The following is a 23,417-nucleotide window of genomic DNA, read 5'->3' on the forward strand; positions in this document are numbered from 1 at the left end:
GGAGATATAATGTGGCAGAAATATTTTCTTCCCATCACCTGGTATTTTCAGAACATTTCCATTGGAAAGCTTGCTCTAGATTGTATGCTGGAAGATGTGAATGCCACTGAATGTAGTTAAAAGGAGGGATGACCTTTTACAGAACCCATAATCTGGATTTGCCCTGGAAAAATTTTTGGGGAAGGTCTGATGTGGGCATCTTGTCCCAACCCTAAACACTAACCAGGAGGATGTCTCTGTGAAACATTATTCCACCCCTGAAGGAGAAGGATTGTGAGCCTACATACACACACCATGTGCTTTTCAGCACACTTATCTTTTCAATTCAAACAGGGGGAAGCAGGTACACCCTTACATTCCTTTCTTCAGTAATTAATTCAAGAGAAGTGCCTAAATCACAGAGCAATTGCAAACTGAGCACTCAGTGATGGATAATTTCTATTGCTTGTTTATTTTCTATTAACTTTAATTTCTATTGCTTCATTATTTTCTCTATCTTCTCAAGCCAGTCATGTCATTATTTCACTCTCTTTTCAGGCTTTTCCATTCAGCCTCTTGTAACCTGCTTGCACACAAATCATTATTTCATTGTATCTGGAGGTGGCTGGACTGATGATAATATTTAATCCATTTCAGGAAGTATTAGAGGTCATCACCATCAAGGAACAACAATTTCCCTTTGCTTCTTTATTTAGTGTGTTATTTTTTCATTAAAGTATTCTTTTACCACAAAATAGAAGCATTCTTGACATTTATACGTGTTGCAGATATCATATCCTCTTCCATCAACTTTGAATTACTTACATAAACCAGAAGATTAAAACCATTTTTTATGACAAAAATCTGGGCAAGGAAGATGTAAATTCTTTACTTCTATGTTTTTATGCAATAAAGAGATTTTTTAAAAGAGTAACATTTTAGGCAGAAGATGGCTGATTAGCAAAAGTTAACAATATGAATTGCAATTAACTTTGTAACTGTTTAATATATAACAGTTTAAAGCATCCTTTTCATTGCTCTCAGGTATAAAATCTCCCAAGTAAAGAGCTGAGATTAGACTAGTCTAGAACTGGCATGTTCAGTGGAAGTGTGCTTTGTGTTCACGCTGCTGGTATGTATCATACCCTCAGCTGGTCTTCATAGAAAGGCCAGCTGAAGTATTGCTGAGCCTGTGGAAATAGCAACAAGTGTTTCCAGTGTTATCCCAGCAATGTTTTAGCTGTTAGCAAAGGACTTTTGCTCCCATGAATTCCAGTCTTGATGGAAGTGACTGATGTTCTCTGTCATACTCCAATGAGTATTCGAAACATTAAGAATTAATGATGCATTCAAATAATGGAAAAAATGTCTCCCAGCTGATGTGGCTGCCCCTTCACTGGAAGGCTCACTCTCCATGTGAGGGTGGCTGTGGCTGTGCTGGTAGGGTGTGATGGGCAACAGGCTCCCTATGAGCTTTTGCATGAGGGGCAGGAGGAAATGTCCATTCTGTGAGAATGCAAGGACCTTCCTGCACATCTCTAGGAATGTTCTACTGCTAATGGCAGAAGCCACAATTCCCTTTCTAATTAAAATGCTCAAGTTACAATAAAAAGATGCTTTCTTCATTTATTCTGCAATTTTAGTTAAAATAAACTAGTGCAATGGGTTTAGCCTAAAGCATGCAGTAGTCATGGAGAAACACTTCATCCCTTTGTTATATGGGCAGTTTGTATCTTCTTGGGAAAAAAAGAAAGATTTGACAGCTTTCCATCTGTTTTCTGTGCCTCATAGTAAATTAAAAAATAATAATAAAAAAGAAATAATAATAAAAAATGTTGCCTTTTTATATACTCTTTCCCTGATCATTCAGAATTTGAAATGTCCCCAATGTAAATTCCAAGCCAGCACACAGATATGTACTCTGCCTTGCACACCTACTCTTTTCCATGTAATATGAATAAAGCATGCAAAATACTGCCACAATCATCTGTTAAAGAATAATACTGCTCACAGCCATTCTATAGAAGTCCTTCAGAAGTGTGAGCAGTCCACTGCCTAGCCAGTGTTTGGAGGATGGAATGCCATTAGTACTACCCATGTTCAGGTTCCCTGAATTTAAATTCAGAGGCAGTTTTTATCAGGTGAGACAGAGGACTCACTTCATCTCAGAGAAATGTATCTTTGAAAATTACATGTATACCTTGGTGGCATATGCTTGTGAATCATAAAGAGAGAAAAAAAAAAACTCTGCAAATTTGTATGCATGTATTATTTCTGGTCCTGGAAATAATTTGATGGTTTTTTCCATATACTTTTGAATTTGCAGAGGGATGGTTTCTACAGAGTTCCCTGATGTAAGTTACATTAGCAATTTATAGGCTGGCCATGTAAATTCTTGAGCTTTTATGGCTCTCATTATTAGTTTTTAATAGAGCACAGTTCATACTGGCCCTTACTGCTGTCTAATTTTGGTTGAATATTTTATGTGGCTCCTCAGCTGCAAAGAATGGGGCCTACACTTGTTTGAAACTTGTCTTGTCAGTGTAAACCTGCTATTGGTGTCCTTTTTTTTCCCTTGCCTATTGTAACACTCTAAGAATTTAATTTGCTTGTATTTGTCATGAAGGTCAATTATTCTTGATAGCAAACCCAGATCTCATACTACAGATAGAATTTTTAGATGACAAATGGAAGTCTCTTCTACCTTTGTACCATTATTTTGATTGTTCCACAGATATGGAAATCCACAGCTGAACTGACTAAATAAATTATTTTAGTAAATAGTGCTCCTTATTCAAAGAACACATGCAAATAATTCCCAGTCAAATGTTAGTTATTGAATTTTAAGTTTATGTGCTTTTTGAATTGATCCCAGTATCACTCTTCTCTTTTGGGCACCAGAAATTGTTTAAAGCAACATGTGGTTTCTCACCTTTCTGTAAGAAAAAGGTAATTTCTACATAGGGTGAAGAAAAACATAATTTAAATTAAAGTGTGGTTTATTTTGGATACTAGTGTCTATAGCAGCAGCTGTCCTAAAGAGAGAGAAAACCTTTTCTATCTAAAAAGACCTTCTTAATAGTTATTCTTGTTACATTTCTATAGATAATTCAGATAGCTTTACAAGATACTGAGAGGAGCAAAGCTTATGATTTCACAAGTCTTAGGAGGAAAGGATGTTCTCTCTTGTGCATTAATTTGTTTCATCAGAATTCCTGGGAATCTGTCCAGCTATACATAGTAAATATTTCACATACCAATAAAGCGATTCCTCAGCAATTCAACCACTCAGCACAAATGAGGCTTAATTTATGATGGATATCTGCACCTGTTAAACAGTGAAATAGGCTCCTGACATAAGTGATTCTTTCATGCTGTTATTTCTCTAATTTTTTAAGAGATAATATCTATCTAGATTCACCCCAAGACACTTTTCATGATCATGATTTCAAAAACATATCCACATTTTGAAATTTCATATTGAAGAAGGAATATATGTGATTTTGAGCTAAAGTGTATATATGAAGGGTTTAGACCAAAACCATTAAAGGTAGGCATAAAACATGCCTATTACTGAATTAGGCACTTGTTTTGTGTATCTAATGATAAAATCAATATGAGGCTCTGTCAGAGGAGAGCTCCATTAGCCTCCATCTTGCTAGCATTCAATCAAGAGATTGAATTTGCAAAATTCAAGGGGGAGAAATGTTTCTCCATTTTTTGACAATCCATATTACACTAATTCAGACAGCTTTTACACAGAGCTGCACCAGTTTACTCAAGCATTGCTTTCAATATAATTTCATTAAATCAATGCAAAAGGTTGTGTTGACCTTTTAAGTACATATTTAAATCTGATCAGTGGAGCTTAAATCGATTGGGAACTGATTTTAGACAACTCTTAAGGCAAATAAGTGTGTCCACATGGGGTTCCTCAGCTGTTCAAGAATTGATGTGAAATCCAATTTAAATTAAGCAACTGCAAACAAACCTCTGTTGTGTTGTAGGTGAATCCCAAATGTGCCCTACAAGTTCTTCAAGAACTTTCTTTTTAACTTGAACAGCTAACCCAAGGGAGATACAGTTAATGCAGTGAAAGCTGATCATCCCTTTCAGGAAAGCTGTAAAAAGCTTCCAAACAAACATCCAGGGTTCTGCCAAAAGCTGTGTTTGTAAACCTCTTCCCTATTGTTTTTTACTCTTTTCTCTTGGCAGCTGTAACTGTAGTGAACAAGGCAGAAATCCCATCACTCACAGATTGTGGCAGGAGGAAGCTTCCTCCATATCTCACAGGTTTAAAAGATCCAAAGTGAGTTTAAAGGAAATCCCCTCTAGTTCATGTTTGCTAGGGATTGGGATACCCAAGGTTTTCAACCTTCAGTTTGCCTTTGGTGTTTTCGTAGTGTAGATTATTCCAAGCTCCTAAAACATCACTGCAGATCTTTGCAGAACTGCAGAGAAGCCTCTTGATCTTCACAGCCCTTAAGTCTACAGGGAGATTTCAAAGATTTTGCTCTTAGAGCAAAGAAATGGGAGCTGCAAAATGAACTTCATTCCATATTGATTGGTAATGCAAATCAGATGGAATAAAATGGGTATTTGTAAAAGGGAAAGATTACCCAATAATTTCTACCTTTCAACAAACCTGTAACCTGGGTTTTAATGACTGAGTTTAAAAACACCAACCATCATAGGATCACACAATAAAATGGGCCATGAGAGAAAGCAGGGGTGAAAGCAGTAAATAGGAGGAAATACTAGAGTAAATTGAGGGAAAACTGGTTTAGTATAAGCAACTACCTGAATTACTAATACAATAACAAGGGAATGAAAGTTGCACTCCTGAACTTCTGGGAGCAATTGGTCCTTCAACCTCTCCCTCCCACTCTTATTCAGCTAAATTATCATCTGCTCCATTTGCCCCTGTCCTAGAAGTGAGGAAAGTAAGTGAACAACTTTCTTTATATTCTCCAAAATGTTTTAATTATTTGAGTTTTGCTGTTTAAAAGAGGGAGTTTTAAGGGCTCTTCCTCAGTTTCACACCCTGTTCTAAGAGCAGGTGGCTCTTTGATAGGCATTTTAGAGCTCTCTTTGGCAGCCCAAACCCCAGCAGGAGAGAAGTAAATGCAAAGGTAGGTTCTTGTATGAACAAAGGCAGGTAAGAAAAGGGACCTTTGTTTTGACTCCTCCATGGAGTCAAAAGGGTCTGGTGGTTACTGCTAATAGTTTGGGTTAGATTTCTGGCCTCTTTCCAGCTTTCCTCAAAATTACTGACAATATTCCCATTCAAAGTTGTGCAATTGATTATCTTGAATGGTTGCAGACTCTCAAAAGGTTAGGGGATGTGAGTGAACTTGAACATAAGGATCTTCCCTGATAAACTCATGAGTGTTTCTATATATTCAGGTAAAGGAATTAACTCCATGGCACTAAGTGGAGTAAACTCAGAACTTTCTATGTATCTTGCTGAAACTTCCCCAAAGCTGTTGCATCTTGTTCTATTCTTTAATTTTTTAAAGTCTTATGGACTGCAGGTGAGTGGGAGTGTGTTCCTAGTGCTGGATGTGGCTCTTTCTCCTAGCACAGGTCAGTGAATCCTTAAACTGGGTTGAGAAATAGAATTTATGAATGTGGTGAGCAGAAGAGAAAAGAAAAAAACACAAAACTCCCACCATGACTGGAGGGGACAGAAGAAGGGACTATGTCACTTTGCAGTGGTAAATTACCAAAAGCAAAAACTACCAAAAGTAAAAATTACCAAAGCAGTAGACTCTGCACTTACACTTGCTTCTCTGCTTGCTGCTATTTTCTGCATTTCCTGCAGCTGTCAGAATTGGGAGCTCCTGTGTTGTGATCAGTGAAAGCTTGCTGCCTCAAATGGCCTTCCCTCAACTGATGTTCTGGAGATCCAGTTGTGCTGAGTTTGGAAATTAAAGGAAACAGTGTTTAACACAGCAAGATACATTCAAAGTATGTTCAGTATAGAACTGGCAGAGACACCATCTCTCGTGAGATTTGCTGACCTAGATGCTGTCATGAACTCCCAGTGAAGTCCAGAGCAAGGCCGGCATCAGTATATTGTCTTTATCTAGGCATTCATAACAGAAAGTGATTAAATGCCAGAAGCATTTCCAATCCTGCCTTCTGAGGACTATCTGAGTGAGGTACTACAACTTTTTGTTTCTTCTGGTATGGGAGGTAGAGGATTGATGGCTCCCTCACTCTTGACTCCTTTTGTAATATCCATGTAGTTTTTGTACTAGAAATTGCCATGTCTGTGGGCCACCTATTTTTTCCCATTCCTTTGTGTCTTTCTAAGAAGAAATTATATAAAATTATGTGGGGTTTTTTTGCCCTGAAATCACATCTGAACTCACTTCAACATCTCCCCTGCCTAAAACCAAACAAAACCAACAGTAACAACAAAAGTGACAGAAAAACTTGGATCTTCACAGTTTTCAATTGTCAAATGGTGCCTTTGTTACGATTACCAGACTTCAACAAGCTGCTTTTGCTGACAGCAGCATCTTTCCTATTGTGACAAAGAAGGATGGCAAAGGCTAATGAATTGTGTCTTACTGAGCAGGGCCTGCAGTTAGGAACTTGATTCCATTAAGAGATCTTTGGAAGAATTTTGGCATACTATATTTCTTGGGAAAAGAACAAAGAATTAATACAGGAAGACAGATGCAAAGCTACAGCTCAATGGTTGTCACCATCTTTTTCTTTTCAAAAATCATCAAAATCTTTGACTCAATGTAGGTAGCTTCCAGACCTCTCTCTATTTAAAATTTTTTGTCCGATTTTAGAGCTTGTTCCCTCTGTGTGACTCTCTCCCCATGTTCAAGACTGTCAGGGAAAAGCTGTAGATAAGAATATCTGTAAACAGTGCTTTAATGTCTCCCACACAGCAGTCTGGAACTGCCTCCCCTTGTGTTTCTGAAGGTTCACGGATTTCCCAAATCAGTAGGAGTTTATTGATTTATATGCAGGCAAGCTTGTGTTACTACTTTGGTTACTCTTGTGCTTTTTCCTGGCTACTGCTAATTAGCCTGGCAGATCTTCCAGTGTTGCTTACATGCAGTAGTAAATGAATATAACTTGTATTGAGTTATCACAACATTCTCTCTCCTTTTTTTTTTTTTTTTGGTATGTTTCTTAAAAGGATAAAAGCCACTTTGAAAACTCTTATCTGAAAAGGGAAAGAGATCCAGATTGTGACCTGATACTCAGATAGTGCAGCCTACTGCACTTGGACTGTCCCATAGCCTCCTGTCACCTCATGCAGTTCTTCTGGGGTATTCAGGTCAATCCTTTGTTACTGCTTTCCTGTTAGTTACCCTCTGTCTCGTCCTCTCTCAGTTACAATCTTCCCATCTTTCTGACATCTCATTGGGATCCCAGCTCAGGTTAAAGGTTCTTTCTCTCTTCCAAGCTCTCACTGTTCCCTGTGTACAGATGGGGTTTTTTTCTCAGTTGCTGTAGGCAGTCTCACCCTGCTGCTTCTTCAGCCTTGCGAGCAACAAAGGTGCCCAGGCTCCCGCTGACCTCGGGCCCACGTGTTGCCTCCCCAGGCTGGAGAGCGCTGGCTTCCCCGGGGCCCTCCGTGCAGGCTGCGAGCCTGGCTGGCTGCGGAACGTTTCCCTTCCTCTGAGCAAAGCCGGGATGCTGCTTTCCCTCGGGAGGTGGCAGCACAGCCAGATGCGATCAGCGAACGCGCTTGGACGCCCGGAACTGCAAAGGGAGGGCAGGGAGGTGGGGCTGGTGTTGGATTCCTTCCGAGGTAGAGCTCCTTAGCTGGGAGCGAGGATTAAGATGGGGAGCACAGGGGCGCTCCTACATAGCAGGGATAGCTGCAAGCCCTTTCTGGAAGCAGAATGGAATCAGCCCAGCCCACGGTAACATACTGGGATCCCTCTGCCCTGACCGTGCTCCTCTGTATCAGTTGCAGCTGACTGTTAGGTGTGGTGTGGGGCCCGAGATGCCCACTGTGGGGACAGTGTCATTTGCTGAGCCTGCAGGCACACCCCCAATTGCCTGTTTATCCATGTGTGGGCAAAGGCTCTGCAGGAGTTTGGGCACAGTCAGTAGGTACCGTGGGTATCTGCAAGCACCCACTTTCCTGCAGGCTGCCACAATGGTTGCATGTTACTTGAACTATCAAGCAGTTTAGGGTAAAACGCCAAGAGAAAGGAAGAGCAACAGTCAGTCACCATCCCGTTAAATGCTACAACCTGCTCCTCTCTCAGAACCTCTCCAGTTTGGAGGCTCCCATTCTGTCATGAGGTTTTAATAATGGATTATTAAACCAGGAGTACTATATGGGGTTTAATGTGACCATCATCAGGAAAACATACACAGAGGTGAGGTGTTTGAGTTTCCACAGAAAGCAAGCACAGTCTGGTCCAAAAATATATGGGATATATGTTAATGTATCCCTTGCTTAATGTACCCCTCTGGCTCTGTTCTCTGAATTAAATTTCCCTATGCCAAGCACATTGAATCAACAGGAGATGCTACAGAGCCTTGTGCATAGTTTTGTTGGAAGGTTGTTTGCCTACTTCTTGAACTTTGAGAAAGTTTTGTGGCAAAATGTGGCAAAACCATAGATTCAGTACTGCCCCAACAGTAATTGGTGAATGCTGTCTGTGGGCTTGTGCATCCAAAAGCAAAGGGTGATAGAAATCTCAGTTTAGGCAACTCAAATAATTTTACTAGCATCACAACTGGAGGGCAGCCAGCCAGTCAGCCCTACAGTTCTTTAAAAGGTAATAAAGTGCACCTGATTTTTGCTCCTTGGACGGCAACCACTGACTGGCCACTGGTCCCATACACGAGGTAATTCCTGCTTGGTGCTGCTTAGGGCACCATTGAAGCCATACCTTAAGCAGGCAGCACCGAGAGGGTGAAACACAGAAAGGCAAGAGAAAACTTGAAGTTTGTAAGCACTTGGAAAGGGCAACCTCCCTTTTCTTCCCCCTCTTTGCTCCTGGCAGTTTTGGAAGGCCCATTCTTACCCTCATGACAATCTCACTCTGAAGAGTGTTGGAAAATGTTGCAATTCCCTTCTGGACCAGCTCTTTTCCTAAGTGACCCAAGTGTCCCAGAAAGATCCTGTCACACTGGAGGACTAGTCATGATAACTGCTCATCTCCTCTGGGGCTGGCAAACAGAATGCAAACAGCACAGGCAGTGAGGCCTAAGAAAATCCACCTTTCCTGTCTGCATTTTCCTTCTAACTCAGTTCTGGGGGATCTCCCACTGCCATGTGGATCCCTCTGCCCTGGAGGGACAGTTTGTGTCAGTATGGCCCCACCAGGCCTTCTGCCTGCTCCCTGTGCAGGTGCAGAGCCAGGGCTGCAGGCAGCCACCCCTCCAGGAGCAGTCCCACGGCAGTCCAGTCAGGAACACACATCCAGAGAGTGCAAGGATGGAAGAGGGAAGTATTTGAGGCATAAATCCCACATAGGATAATGTTGGTGATTGTAGAAAAATAAACAACAAACCACCCACAGAATGAATATAAAGGAGAAGGACAGTGACCAAAATCCAAGACATTGCTTTTGAAAGGATGGTGGTACATTTCCTTTAGGAAGAGTCTTTGACAACTGGGAGAGAGTTTGTCTCGTTTAATTGGGACTAACCATATTCACAGCAGTTGTCACATGTCACCTAGCCTGTCTCCCTGCCTTTTCAATTTAGCAGCCTTCTCTTTTTCCTCCTGCATATCCCAGAGATTTGAAAAATGATCCATTCTTCAAAGCATCCCTGGTAATTTGGACCACAGTGCTATACTTCTTTTGAGATTGATGCCTTTCAAAGCTGCAGCTCTTCTTCCTGCAGCAGCTCCTGACAACCCTCCACAACATATAGGCTTAAGGGGGGAAAACAGGTCTGAGGAGACTCACTTTTACTAGGAGGAAAGACATTAGAGATGGCACTAAAATCAACAGAAAACAGATTATTTAAGCAAAGAAGGTAGCTTAGCCCTTTTTATGGAGTGCAGGACTATACTGTCACTAATTTCACTTTGAAAAGTGTACTGGAGATCTCTTAATGCACTTGTAGGTAAAATGGATCTGCATACACAGATCAGTAATATGAATTAAACACAGAGATGCAATATGTGTTCTGTCCCGCACCCTGTTTTCTGTCTTTTTTGTTTTCCTAAGAACACTCCCACCTTTTTAGCAAGACTTAACTGGAGATCTGTGTTGCTACATTGTTTTTGCTGCCAGATAAGGAAAGATAAATCCAGAACACATGAGACTGCTGGCTGTATGGCTTTACCCCATTGGCAACCACCTCTCCCTGGTGACATCAGCTGAGGTGGGGAGACTACAGTTTGAACTACAGTAGTCACTTGAAGTGAAAATGAATGTTAACATCTCTCTGTAGCCCTAGTCTACATTTTTGATGAACATCCTGTTTTTTTACTGAGAAATGTCCTACTGGAGACGTTGCCATACACATTTAGGAATTAGAGTTAGAATTTATGCTTCTATTAATAAGAAATCTTGCAAATTCTGCTTTGAAAAGAGCTATTTTCTTGAAGGTGAAAAGTACTTTCTCACGCACCCAACTCCTGTTTTCAAAATACTCCATTGCAATAGTCCTGAATATGGAGCAACAGGACAGAAACCTGAATTTGTGCAGCTGCAATTTATAGCAATAGAGATGCCCCATAACCAAGCAGCATCTGGGGAAAGGGGCATTTCAGTGACATGGAAACTTTCCATGTAAGTAATGAGAGGTGTTAAAGGGGGTTCACACAAGGGAGGGCATTTTTCTTCTTCAAACTTCCCTTTATTGTCTGTGCAACTTTCAGGCTCAGCCTGATGCTGAAAATATTTAGGTATGTGCATAAATCAGGGCACAAGCGGTACATGTCTTTCAAATATTAATCCCAATCCAAACAATAAAATTATTCCAACACATCCAATGACAGCATCATCTCGTTCTTACTGCAGGTCCCTACTTTGGGTTTAAGTCTATCTGGAGACTGCCCTCACCCCACCCCAGCAAGCCCTGGGTCTCAGGAAAAAGCTGTATGCGCACAGCCAGATGGGTGCAATGGAGCCAGACAAGAACGGTGCTGTTGGGTATTTATGAGAGGCAGAGTACAGATATTGCTTGCCTGTATCTATGCAGAAGAATGGCCTTTTAGTGCCTCTACAAACTCCTCTTCCCACATCCAAGAAGTACAAATGGATTTAGAAGGGGGGGGCTCTGCAGAGAGATCGCATCTCCAGGGACCTGCAAAGCTGGGTGAAATTTCGAGACCTGCAGTTGTCCAGCGGGGGAGTGCACTGCCCTCAGTTTCCGTATCATGGAGAATCCTACCACTGACCTTGTGGGGAAGGAACAGACAGAGGGAGCTCTCAGAACCAGCTCCCGTGCCTGTCGTCTCCATCCTTGCAACAGAACGGGCAAGGCCTGAGCAGCTCTGGCAGCACCTTCAAATCTATGCTGATTGTAACTACTGTAAGCTCAACTCGCACGCCGTAAGGTGCGCGTCCTGTCTCCAGCAATTCCATATTCCTTTAAAAAGAAACCTGGACTGCGGGAGAACAAAGAGCTACAGCGACAACACCACCAGGCCCACCTCGCCCTGCCTCGAGTTCGACGGGCGAAAACAAGTTAGAAGTTTATTGAGGCTGAAGCCCGTCACGTGAAGAGGGAGGAGAGGCAAACCGCAGCGGATCGTAGCGAGGTGCGGTGCCTAAAGCCCTCACGCCGCCGGCACAGCGACGGGGGAACTGCGGCGCGGCCCCGCCCCTGCGGCCGCCCTCAGCAGCGTGCCCACGTGACCGCGCCCTCAGCCCCCGCACCTGCCGGCGCCCTGCGAGAGGGGGCGTGGCCACGCGATGATCCCTCCCAGCGTCCCCCGCCCCTCCGGCCCCCCGGCCCCGCCCTGCCGCGCATGTGCGCGGAGCAGGACGGGCCGATTCACGCACCCAAAATGGCGGCCGCAATGGATGTGGACACCCCCAGCGGAACCAACAGCGGCGCCGGCAAGAAGCGCTTCGAAGTGAAGAAAGTGAGGCCCCGCCGGCGCGCTTCTCCGGCAGCTCCCGGAGGGACTGGGGGGGGCTGGGGCCGGTCCGATGCCAGCGAGCGGGACGGAGGAGGGGGAGACTTCCCGCTCCCTTTACGGAGCCGGGCGCCCGGTTCCTCACCGGAGCGGTGGGAGGGGCGGTGCGAGGCCTGCGCGGAGTCCTGGCGTGCGTCCTAGCCAATGGTTGAGGCGGGCTGCCGCACGTGCAGCGGGAACTGGCCAATCAGCGGGCGTGGCTGGCGGGGGCGGGAGCAGGAACAGGGGCGCCGACGGGGCCGCGCCGGCCGGGGGATGGTGCCCTGCTCGGGGGATGGTGCCCTGCTCGGGGGATGGTGCCCTGCTCGGGGGATGGTGCCCTGGCCGGGGGATGGTGCCCTGCTCGGGGGATGGTGCCCTGCTCGGGGGATGGTGCCCTGGCCGGGGGATGGTGCCCTGGCCGGGGGATGGTGCCCTGCTCGGGGGATGGTGCCCTGCTCGGGGGATGGTGCCCTGGCCGGGGGATGGTGCCCTGCTCGGGGGATGGTGCCCTGCTCGGGGGATGGTGCCCTGGCCGGGGGATGGTGCCCTGGCCGGGGGATGGTGCCCTGCTCGGGGGATGGTGCCCTGCTCGGGGGATGGTGCCCTGGCCGGGGGATGGTGCCCTGGCCGGGGGATGGTGCCCTGCTCGGGGGATGGTGCCTTGCTCGGGGGATGGTGCCTTGCTCGGGGGATGGTGCCCTGGCCGGGGGATGGTGCCCTGCTCGGGGGATGGTGCCCTGCTCGGGGATTACCCTGCTCGGGGGATGCCCTGCTCGGGGCTCCGCCGCCCGCTCCCCTCTGACGCTGCTTCCCCGACGGGCCTCGGCTACTCCAGACCCAGAGCCCCTGGGCAGCTCGGGCCGGCGAGCAGCTCTGGAGCGCTTCCTCCCCCCCATCACCCCCGGCCGCGGTGGCCCAGCCGCCCGGGCTGCCCCATGTGCTGCGTAAAATACTTTCTGCAAATGGCTGTGGCTGACTTTTTTTCTCCTTCTTATTTAAATCGAGCCATAACGTGTTAGTGAGCAAATGTCCTCATGCCACCCTGGCTTTGCCTCCTCTCTCAGAGCAGCCATAATATCGCTCTCCTGTCCAGTGCCACCAGTTTGTCAGCTGGGTCACAGTGATGGTCCGAGGCTCTTGAGCAGGGTGTAGAGAAGCAGGGCTAGATTGTGTGGGCTTGTACTAAGGTATCATTTGGGAAGAGTGACTTCTAGACTGAATATCAGTAAACATTTCAGTAAAAAGTGATTCCTCCTTTTAAATGAGTTTGTGTGAAATGTAGCTGCCATCAGTGATGATGGAAACCCTGGATCTGTGCAGAAGGAAGTGTTTGGGTGACATAATTGCTTGTCCTTTGGAATTAGGGACAAATATAATGAGAGTGGTAGGAAGTGGCACCATTTATGTGTCAGTGGCATTCCTCCTCCCTGGCCAGGCACCAAGACCTTTGTTGCATGTGTGGCTCAGTACAGGTGAGTGGGCCATCAGAGTAGACCATAATGGGACAAGAGATTAAGTACTGGAGTGTATGGAAGAGATAAGGGTGCTGAGAACTTTTATCTCAGCTGCCTTGAAGTATGGATGAAGTCCATGAGAGATGAATGGGAGGCCAGAAGGCCAGCTAGACTGGAAGTTAGAATTCTGGGAAGAAAAATGAGATCACTACTGGTGTATGTCCTAAAAGATCTGGTAGTATTGTGACTACTTTTTATATCAATACTTGGAACTCAGTGGTCCTTCTTTAGTGTCCCAAACTGAGGGAAAGCAATGAAAACATTAAGATGGAAATGGAGCAGAGTAGAGAAGATTTACTATAGTACAGTCAGTGCAAATATATACTGAGAACATGTAAGGAGAAAAAAATCTATACTACTTAAGTAGTAAATGAAGATTATCCTGATTACCAATGGATTGCTTTGGGTGTTGAAGGCAGGTTCATTTATTTAATGAGTTTACAGAAGACCTCATTATGCGTTTTGTCTGGAAGAATAAAACGGTTCTATATTTTTCTGCATAGATTGCCCTAAAATCCTCAAACCCTTCCCCTGAGGTAGCATGGGACAGTCCTATTACTTTTTTATATGTATAAAGTAAGTCTTTGAAAGGTTGATTTGGTAGTACATGGAAATTTTTATATCCAGCCTTGCTGATAGGTTGTTGCTTATTAACCTTTTGTAGGGAAGATTTTTCAGGAGTCAGTGGAGAGTAGCATTAGAGATTTAGTTCTTGACCCCAACTGCTCTGAAGGGTGATTACTAGAAGAACTGCCACAAATAATGGGAATTCCTCTTAACAAAAATGGCATCTGAACTGCTCTTTCTCCAAGGGACTATTCTTTCCTTCTAGGATTTGGCATGATGCATTGTTGCATCGTTGGATTCCATTGGATCTTGAATAGAAATCCAGATGTTTGCAGTTGTTTCACCAAAAAAAAAAAGAAGGGTAGGGGGCCTGTGGGAGTTACCTGCTTTTTGAAGTGGGAAGGATCCATTGTGTCTGGGAGGTTTGTGAGGGGAATGTACCAGTGCTTCCTAGTAACCTGAACTCATTATGAGGAATTACTCTGGACTTCTAAGATGTGGGTTTTTTTAAATGTCCCGGCTTTTCTATTTCAAAAAGCACATGGCATCTTGAAGAATACTGAGGATTTGTGTCCAGTGTAAATTGAATCACAGCTGTTTTTCTTTTCTCCCCCTCTCTCCAGTGGAACGCCGTGGCTCTGTGGGCATGGGACATTGTGGTTGATAACTGTGCCATTTGCAGAAACCACATTATGGATCTGTGTAAGTAAATGAGGAGGGACACAGTTTGAACAGCTGAAATTACCCCAGCTGAAGATATAACTGAGCAGAGCTTTCAGTTAGTAACTAATTCTTCTGCTAATCTCTATTTTATGTAATGCTGAAATCTCATAATCTATTTTTGTGACCTCTGTCACCATACTGCTCTTCTTCACCTTTTTCTTGTAAAGGGTAGGATCTCTTGATGCCAGATCAACAGACATGATGCTGCTGAGTGTACTTTGAACACAACAAAGAAAAGGAGTAATAATAAAGAGGAACTGAAATTATTCAGTGTTGACAGGCTTACAAAGAAAGGTATTATATGTCAGATTGGGGAGGTTGCTATGAGTGTCAATTTCTCCATGACACTCATTAAGATGAAGTCTTGTAACACTTTCTGTGTCTGTGTCTGGCAAGGAAAGGCATGGACCAGCAAATTAATTTGACTCCTCATTCTATAAAACCTACCTTGCCTAACTAACTTAGTACTTGTTATAGTAGGAGGGATTTTGTAGCCACCTAGAAAATTATTTGTTCACTTGCAAAGGAGAATAATCAAATTCCAAAATAAAAAGCAATACATTGTTAGTATTGGTTTGATTTTAATTTTTTTCTCTATAATCTTGATGGTTCATTTCTATCATGAAGTATATCTGTATGCATGAAGTCACTGTTTTCAGTCCCTTAGAGTATTGCTAATGAGTACAAACCCATTTTTTTTCCTCAAAAATGTCAAAGTACTGTTGACACCATAACTGTCTATCTTGTTTCAGTCATGAAGGACAGAAGACCTTTCAGCCTACTCCAGAAAGAAATTTGCCTAATTCCTAAAATGTGAGGCTGGTAGAACCCCCCAAAACAAGCCCAGGTCCAAGGAGAGTGCCTGGGAATGGCCTGTCCTGATCCCATTGGAATAGTTTTGTTGCACTTTGGTTTTATGTGGACACCAATACTATTGGCAACTTCCTGTCAATAAGACTGTATGGAAATAAAACACTTGATAAAAATGAGACTTCAAGTTTATAGGAACAGCTACTGAAGGATGTACCTGATTTTACTTCATATTTAAATAATAATTACAAAATTACTTTCAGGAGCTTTGTTTGGGTGGGTTTTTTGTTTGTTTGTTTGTTTGGGATTCTTTTAATAAAGAGAAAAAACACACTGTAACACACTGGTCTGAACGTGGGTTAAGCAGGTTCACTTCTCTTCTTGGGGATAGATATGTTTGTATTTTGAGTCAGTTATTGCCTATCCATGCTTCAGTTTATTCTTGGTTATTAGATAGGGAATGATAACACTAAAAAGAGCAGGGATTATGAAATAAATTGGGGTTCTTTAATGTAAAGATTTCCCCCTTTGAAGTGTCTCTAACCTGTGCTGTCTTGGAAAGAAGTTTCAAAAGAAGGTGGACACTGGACTACTGCTTAGTCTCTCAGGTTTATAATGTATTAGAGAGAAAAGCATTTTGCTGACAGGCAAATGGAATTTCAAAGACTTATTAGACCATAAGTTGCATTTATAGAATTTACAAATGTATAGAATAAATATATAAAATCCTATAATTCAAGATAATTATTCATTATAAGAGGGATGTATTTTAAGATAGGAGAAGCTGGTGTGTTTCATTCAATCTGCCTCAAAACTAATTGCACCTTCCATGACAGACCAAATACAGTCTCATATATTTGCTATTTTTTTTTTTTTTATAAATAGCAAATAGGACATATGGGATGAAGGAGAGGTGTGGGGGAGTTGGAAGGAGAATGGACAAATGCTATTTTTGAGTAATAAATTTTGTTTATCAGTTCTTTAAAAAATATTTTTAAAAGCCCTACCAATATGTGTGTGGGGGTTGAGAGTATATAGGAAGATTAGGAAAAACAGTAAAGGAAAAAGGCATAGGTAATTTTTTTTCCTTTTTGTGTTGCTGAAGCATAACATGTTATTAATTGGTATGAGCAATGTTATGAGGAGCCTGGACTGCAAACGACAGACTAAAATTGACAGCATACAGATAGAAGGCATATCTAAATTGGTTTTCCGAGATCAGTGTTGGCTCTGGATTTGCTTACTTCCTTGTTACAGATCATTAATGTTGTTAAAAAGCCCTTTAATTAGATTTTCAGACATAAGATGTGAAGTGATGGCAAATTGAGAAAAAATTAATAGAATATGCAGAGAAGAACAACACAAGATTCGATTTGATAAAATGCAGGATATAAATGTCTCCCACTCCTAGCGATGAAGAGAAACTTAGAATGGGAAAACATTACAAAAGTGATAAGTAATGCCAGCCATGGTAATGAAAGTTTGTTAATGTTGTAAAGTCAGGCATCCATGCTAAGGTGTCATGCAGTTCTCCCCATGCATGTGCCTTATGACTGGTAATAATGTGATTCAAAGGATGCCCCTGCCCTCAGTTTGGTCTGTATTCAGTGAACAGAAGGGATGAGTAGGTTTTCAGTGTTTTAGTTTCATTCTTCTCTGGGAAGACACAGGTTCTGTTTAGATTTTACTTTAGATTTTCTTCAAAGGCTTGCTCTCTGCTGCTGTCACTGCAACATGGTAAATTGGGGAGTATTAACAGTGTGTTTAGTATATTGGATTATCTTCTGGTCTAAAATGTGTAATGTCTTATTACAATAAGATGACCAGTATAGCTTTGAACTGTGTAAAATGTGCCATCAAAATGCTGTCCCCTAGCTTTGATGGTAACATGCCAAGTACTCTGAATCCAGCTTCACAAAGATAGATATGTTGCATAGAATCCAGAGAAAAATCTCAGGATGTTTATTAGATGGAATGGGTTTGGATTTATTTTTTGATGTGTAAATATACAGGTGATTTCTGCAATAGAAAATGCATAGGAAGTGGGCTGGTTCTTACAATGCCAAGATTCAGAAGCTGCCATTATATAAGATGCATTTCCACAACTCCCTGAGTTGAAATGCTTCCATTGCATCTTTCACAATTATTTACAGGTATTTCAGGTTTTAGCTGTCTCTTTCTGTCCTCACCTACAGATACTCTGTCAAAAGCAAGGCAACAGAAGAGTCATTCAGTATTCCTCCAGTACCTGTTACTATCTCACTCTTACAACTTCTTTTGGGTCAGCAGATGGTAAATAGCTTTTCTTTCAGGAGCCAGGATCATCAGCTTTCATTCTAGGATGGAGATTGTCCATGTGTTAAATTTATTTTTTATTTGTTGATATATTTTCCTTTTCTGAAATGAAGAAAGCAGGAGACCAGAAAGTGCTTCAGCTTTTGGGAGGCCCTTTTTTGGTAGTCAAAGGTAGCAGTGCTGGCAGTAGTCTCCAGTGAGTTTGATGAGGGAGCTAAACTTGGGTTTCTTGTTGGAAGGGTTTTCCATCACCACCAGAGAACTCCTCCTCAGGCACTTCCACAAAAGTCCTCTTAAACTTTTGGGACTGTCATGCTTTGGACTGTCAGTGAAAGTTTCAGTAACACTGAAATGAATGGCAGTGGTGCTTGTTTTCCTTACCTAAACCATCTTTCTTCCTTCTTACTCCCAGGCAAAATACAGAGTCCTTTAAATCCTGAAAATTAAAAATTGTGTTCATGCAGCTCTAATGTTAGGGCCTCTTAGAGAGACAAAAAAAAAAAAAGGCAAAATGACATAAAAAATGGGCTAGATGGGCTTCATGTCTAATATGCCCAATATTTTGTTTCTAGCAGCAAAAGAGAAGAAACAAGATAAGCATATTGTGTGCTGGACTATTTTCCTTGCTTTTAGCATAGGCTTTCTGAGTTAAACTTTGCTTGCTTATTGGCTTTTTTCCTTTAGATTAATTTCCTCATCTTTTCCTACAACTCACCTTCTCATCATGATCTGTTACTGTTACACTGACCAGATATTTAAAAGTTAACATACTGTGCCCCATGACCATGAGTCCATACTGCAGTAACAGTGAAATTGTTGCAAAGATCTCAGGTGTAGAATTTTATACAAGTGTCCAAAGTAATTGAAGTTCTTCGAGGGTCTTGAGCATCTTCCATATTCTCAATCAGATTTAGTTTTATTGCTGTATGTATTGAAAGATTTGGGAATTAAGACTGAAGTACTGGATTTTGTTTTCTTCTATAGCGAGGCAAAGGATTGAGCTTTCGACTTCCTGCTGTGGTATATCATGTCTTTGATGTAAACCATATGATAAATACAGGTTCACTCAAATCTTGCAGAATAGCTGTTGTTACTGAGTTTCTTTAGACATCACTCTTGTTTTGAGTAGTTCCTCATGACCAAGGTCAATTGACGTCTCTTGCATCTCAGAAAAAATGGGATTTTTTTTTTTATTTTGTGCACCTCCACACCTGAAAAGCGTGAAAATGGAAAAAGGGAAGAATGGGACAGAACAAGTAGAGATCACATTTTTCAGCCAAACCTATGGGGTTTGGAAGTTTTTAAATCTTTAATTGGTGAATCAAATTTCTTTTCCTCTAAGTATATTCAAGCACACAAAGAGTGAACAGAGAATTGGAGCTCATTCAGACATCTTCTTTGCCAGGGGAAAAAAAAATCTGCAAAACAAGAAAGCAGCAAGCCTGTGTATTGAGTTCTAAGCTGATCATCTATTAGCAGATCTTTTTAAATCATTTGGGCTTGACTCCTAAAAAAGGCATCCTTTAATAAGAAGTAAAATGTTAGTCTTATAGGTTTGTGCTGCTCATGGTGGAGGAGTTGCAAAAATCTTTTTTTCTTCCGAAGTTTATTCCTGAACTGGAGCAGAAGTGATTTGTTCAGGCCTTAGAATGGAGAACTGACTTGTAGGATTTGTTTTCTCAGTGTTTTTCTTCTTACCTCACTCTTTTTCAGCTCCTTCATCTACACTATCTGACACAAAAGCCCAAAACATAACCCAAACTCATAAAGTTAGGGTTGAGGATCCTCCTGGGTACTCAGCCCCAAGGTATAAAATGTCCAAACCATACTGTATTTCCTAACTAAACCATACTGTATTTCCTATTGTGGATATTTGGGATGTACTTACCTTTCACAAGACTATACAATAAAGACAGGCAAGCTCCAGCATTACATGAGCAAATTAATTTGCAAATAAAGTACATAGTGGCTGACAGGAACATATAAGAAGTTGTATTGAGGGAAACCTGGGTAAGAAGTTTAAGTAAACTTACTGTCAACTCATCATCAAAAGACATCTCTGTGAACACAAGAGGAAAAAATTAAAATCTTTATCCTTGAAATTTGGAAAACAAACTCATGTTGCCAGCAGATGAGTTATATATTCTTGCCCTCTGGAACTTTGGAATACTAAAAACGTAGAGGAAGGAGGAAATCAGGATTAAGAATGTTTTGATATGATACTTTTGGAAAAACAGTGCACATTAAACCATAGCTCTTGATACTTTCTGGTGTGTTAAACACCACAAAAGAGCTCCTCCTCCCCTGCCTACATTTGCTATTGTGAAGGAATCTACCAGTTAGTACATGTGCATGTACATCTTCAACTGCTGTGTGTATTTGTTCCGTCTTTATTTCCACAGGCATAGAATGTCAAGCCAACCAAGCATCGGCTACCTCTGAGGAGTGCACAGTTGCATGGGGCGTCTGCAATGTAAGGAAAATTTCTGTTGTGGAGCTTGTGTGGGGTGATGCTATCTTCCTTTTTTGAAGATGTGGGACAGAATCAGTTCTGTAGCATGTTTCACATAATCCACCAGAAATAAGAATTTTAAAGTCCTTATGTTTGCTAGAATGTAGAAAGGAGAGAGAGAAAAAAGTGAAAGATGGAGAGATGTAATAAGACAAAGAAGCAAAGGGAGGAAGATAAGCCTTAATATATATATATTTTTTTTTAAAGGAATAATAGAACTTTCATTCTGAGCATGATTTTCCTGATCATGGTTTGCCTAGGAGTTGCACCTTTTCCTTTGCCCCACTAATAGGATAACTTGGATGTCAGCCTGTTTGATTTGTCTGTGTGCAGGCTAATTCAGAGTCAGTCTGGGGTAACCAGATGATTTCCTTCCAGTTTTGGGGGAAGATCAAATCAATTGGTCCCACTAGCATGTTAACTCCAAACTTGAATACCTCTTAGCTAGCCTGGGCCTGAGTTGGAAAATAATCTATTCCATAGTGGAATAACTTCCTGATCCTCAATCCTATCTTTACTATGCTATGGGATTGAGTTAACATGATAATGCTGGAACAGCACCATAAATGTTGCAATTCTGTCTGCAGAGGACAAGGGCAAAATTTTAAACCATGTCAGGATATTCTAATGTCAAAATTATGTTGTTGTGTGTGAGAGTGACCACAAGTGGAATGTTGGTTTTAAGTAGCTGTATGGGGTAAGAGAACAGTTGCCCTTACCAAATACATAAATGAGGGGGTTTTTTTTCTAATTTTGCAAATTCCTTTTTATTCAGGCTCTGTTATCTCCTGCAAACTGACAGAAAGCTTCCTTCAGCATGTATACATTCATGTCATCCCTGCTACTCACTCTGAAATCTTCTCCTTTTTTTCTGATTATGCTTCTTATCAGCATCTGCTCTGCCAATTTTGGCAGCTGCTAAAACTCTGCACTCCCTCCTTCATTAGAAGTCAGTCAGTTGCCACTGTATGCACTGTGGAACAGGCTCCCTGCTGCCGTTTCACTAATGTTTCCTCCTCTCTGAAAATGTGGATTAATTCCTTGGTGTTTATCAGCTAATTGACTGATCAGTCGTCCCCTCCTTTGCCTGCAAACTCTCTTCTTCCTGTGATGCTTTCAGTGGTAGTTTTTGCATTGAGTGCATTCATACACTCTGAAATGATGTGATCTTGTCTTCCAGCATGCTTTCCACTTCCACTGCATCTCTCGCTGGCTCAAAACTCGCCAAGTATGTCCTCTGGACAACAGGGAATGGGAGTTCCAAAAGTACGTATCCTGCACAGATTGCAAGGTGAAAAGTCCACTTGTCCTGTAAATATAAATGATCAGTATCAGATTGATGTGTCTGAGGGCATGGTTGCTGTTCAGAGAGGTTCTTTCCTTAGTCATCTGGTTCTAAGTGAGCTCTGAAGGGAGTCCAAGCAGCTGTGGGCTATGTAGGAGCTGTTAAAAAGTAGTGATTTCTACTGACATTCTCTCTAAAGAATGGAGAGCAGGAGAGAAATGTAATTAGCTAGAAGTAGAGTCTCAGGTGAATAGTGTGCTGCTGCAAGAGCAGTTTGGGTTTAGAGGATGACCTGAATTCAGCTGCTTGGGTTCCAAAGTATTACTGCTGAGGTGCCAGGGATCTTATTGGGTCCCTCTGTGATCTTGATGATTTGTTTTATAACTCTGATAGCCTCAGAGATTAATATAGCTGATTTCCTAGCATCTGGAAATCAAGTGTCCATGTAGCCATTCCTGCAGCTTTGGCCCATTTATTTGTAATTGCTGTATTGTTTGTTTTATAATGTTTTTTAAAGGTTTCCTGTCAAGAATAGTAGTAGGAGATCCAAGAATGGCTTTTTGAGGGATAGTCATATTTTGAGAGGTAATTGTCCATTGAGAATAGTTAGGAAGTTTGCCTATCACTTCCTTCATTCTGCACCATTGATCTAGTAATCTTAACTGTAGATTGTCCCTCTCCCCACTCACTTTAAAAAAAAAATTCTTGTCAGAATCCAGACTGAAAAAAACCAAAACAGGTATTATAACTGTTGAGGATTGTGTCTGGGCTCTGGTAGACAGTTGTGCAAATCATCATTGACATGACAATTGAAGTACCATAGTTTTGATATTAAGATGTTTTCCTGAACACACAATGAAAACTGAGTCCATATTGTCTCGCTCATCACTTCAAATTGCATGGGCAGCATGATGAGAAACAGAGACATGAATCAATATTTTCTGATTTGTGCTCAGTCTGGGGCTGTGACAAATTTTGGTCTTGCTTTATGCCAGATATATTTGAAGTGGGATTCAGGGCAAAAGATAACTGATACCGAGATCTCTCCACATGGGCTCTCTTCTAACTGGGTAGATTTTTAGGGGAAGTGAAATGTGGAGGACTTCTAAGATTTCCTTAACAGTATTTCACCCATTTATATGTTAATTATGCTGTGGTAGAATGAAAATGAATCCACCCAGACCAGCACTCCTATGAATTGTCATTTTTAAAGGAGCATTAACATATTATCTATTTGCAGGTATGGACACTAGAGAGATGGTCCCACGCTTCTTGTTATGTCATCGAACTCAGTTGTTCTTGTCACCATGGGTTTGTTTTAGTGACTTGGAAAATCAGTAATGTATACAATTCTTCTCTCATGCTAATTTCTTCCTATTGTATACCATTGAATAAAGTCTTGCTGGAGCTTCCTGTCGAAGTTTTTTGTCTTGTGTTCAGGAGCAGGCATCAGAGCATGAGGGAGGAGAATTATCTGCAGACCTGGGACTTAAACTAAGCTTAACTCTTTAGCTGGGGAGTGCTTCTTTTTTGCTGTGCCAGGCTTTTGACTGTGAGTTTGGTTCTACTCCCACACAAATGAGAACCACACCTTTGGCTCACTGAGGTTGGTGTTGAGCTCCATTGTGTAGTGCAGTGGGTGCAGGACATGGCCTG

At 42.0% G+C, this 23,417-nt stretch overlaps 1 protein-coding gene across 1 annotated transcript; it reads left to right on the plus strand.

The window, feature by feature from the left end:
• Nucleotides 1–11,898: 11,898 nt before the first annotated feature.
• On the plus strand, nt 11,899–23,174 carry RBX1 (ring-box 1). Its single transcript, XM_058805748.1, has 5 exons — nt 11,899–12,019; nt 14,760–14,838; nt 20,367–20,437; nt 21,657–21,742; nt 23,002–23,174. The coding sequence occupies exons 1-5, from the start codon at nt 11,903–11,905 to the stop codon at nt 23,012–23,014; spliced, it is 366 nt and encodes a 121-aa protein (XP_058661731.1). The 5' UTR covers nt 11,899–11,902; the 3' UTR covers nt 23,015–23,174.
• Nucleotides 23,175–23,417: the final 243 nt, after the last annotated feature.

The sequence above is a fragment of the Ammospiza caudacuta genome, chromosome 5 (genome assembly GCF_027887145.1).
Source record: "Ammospiza caudacuta isolate bAmmCau1 chromosome 5, bAmmCau1.pri, whole genome shotgun sequence".
NCBI lineage: Eukaryota > Metazoa > Chordata > Aves > Passeriformes > Passerellidae > Ammospiza > Ammospiza caudacuta.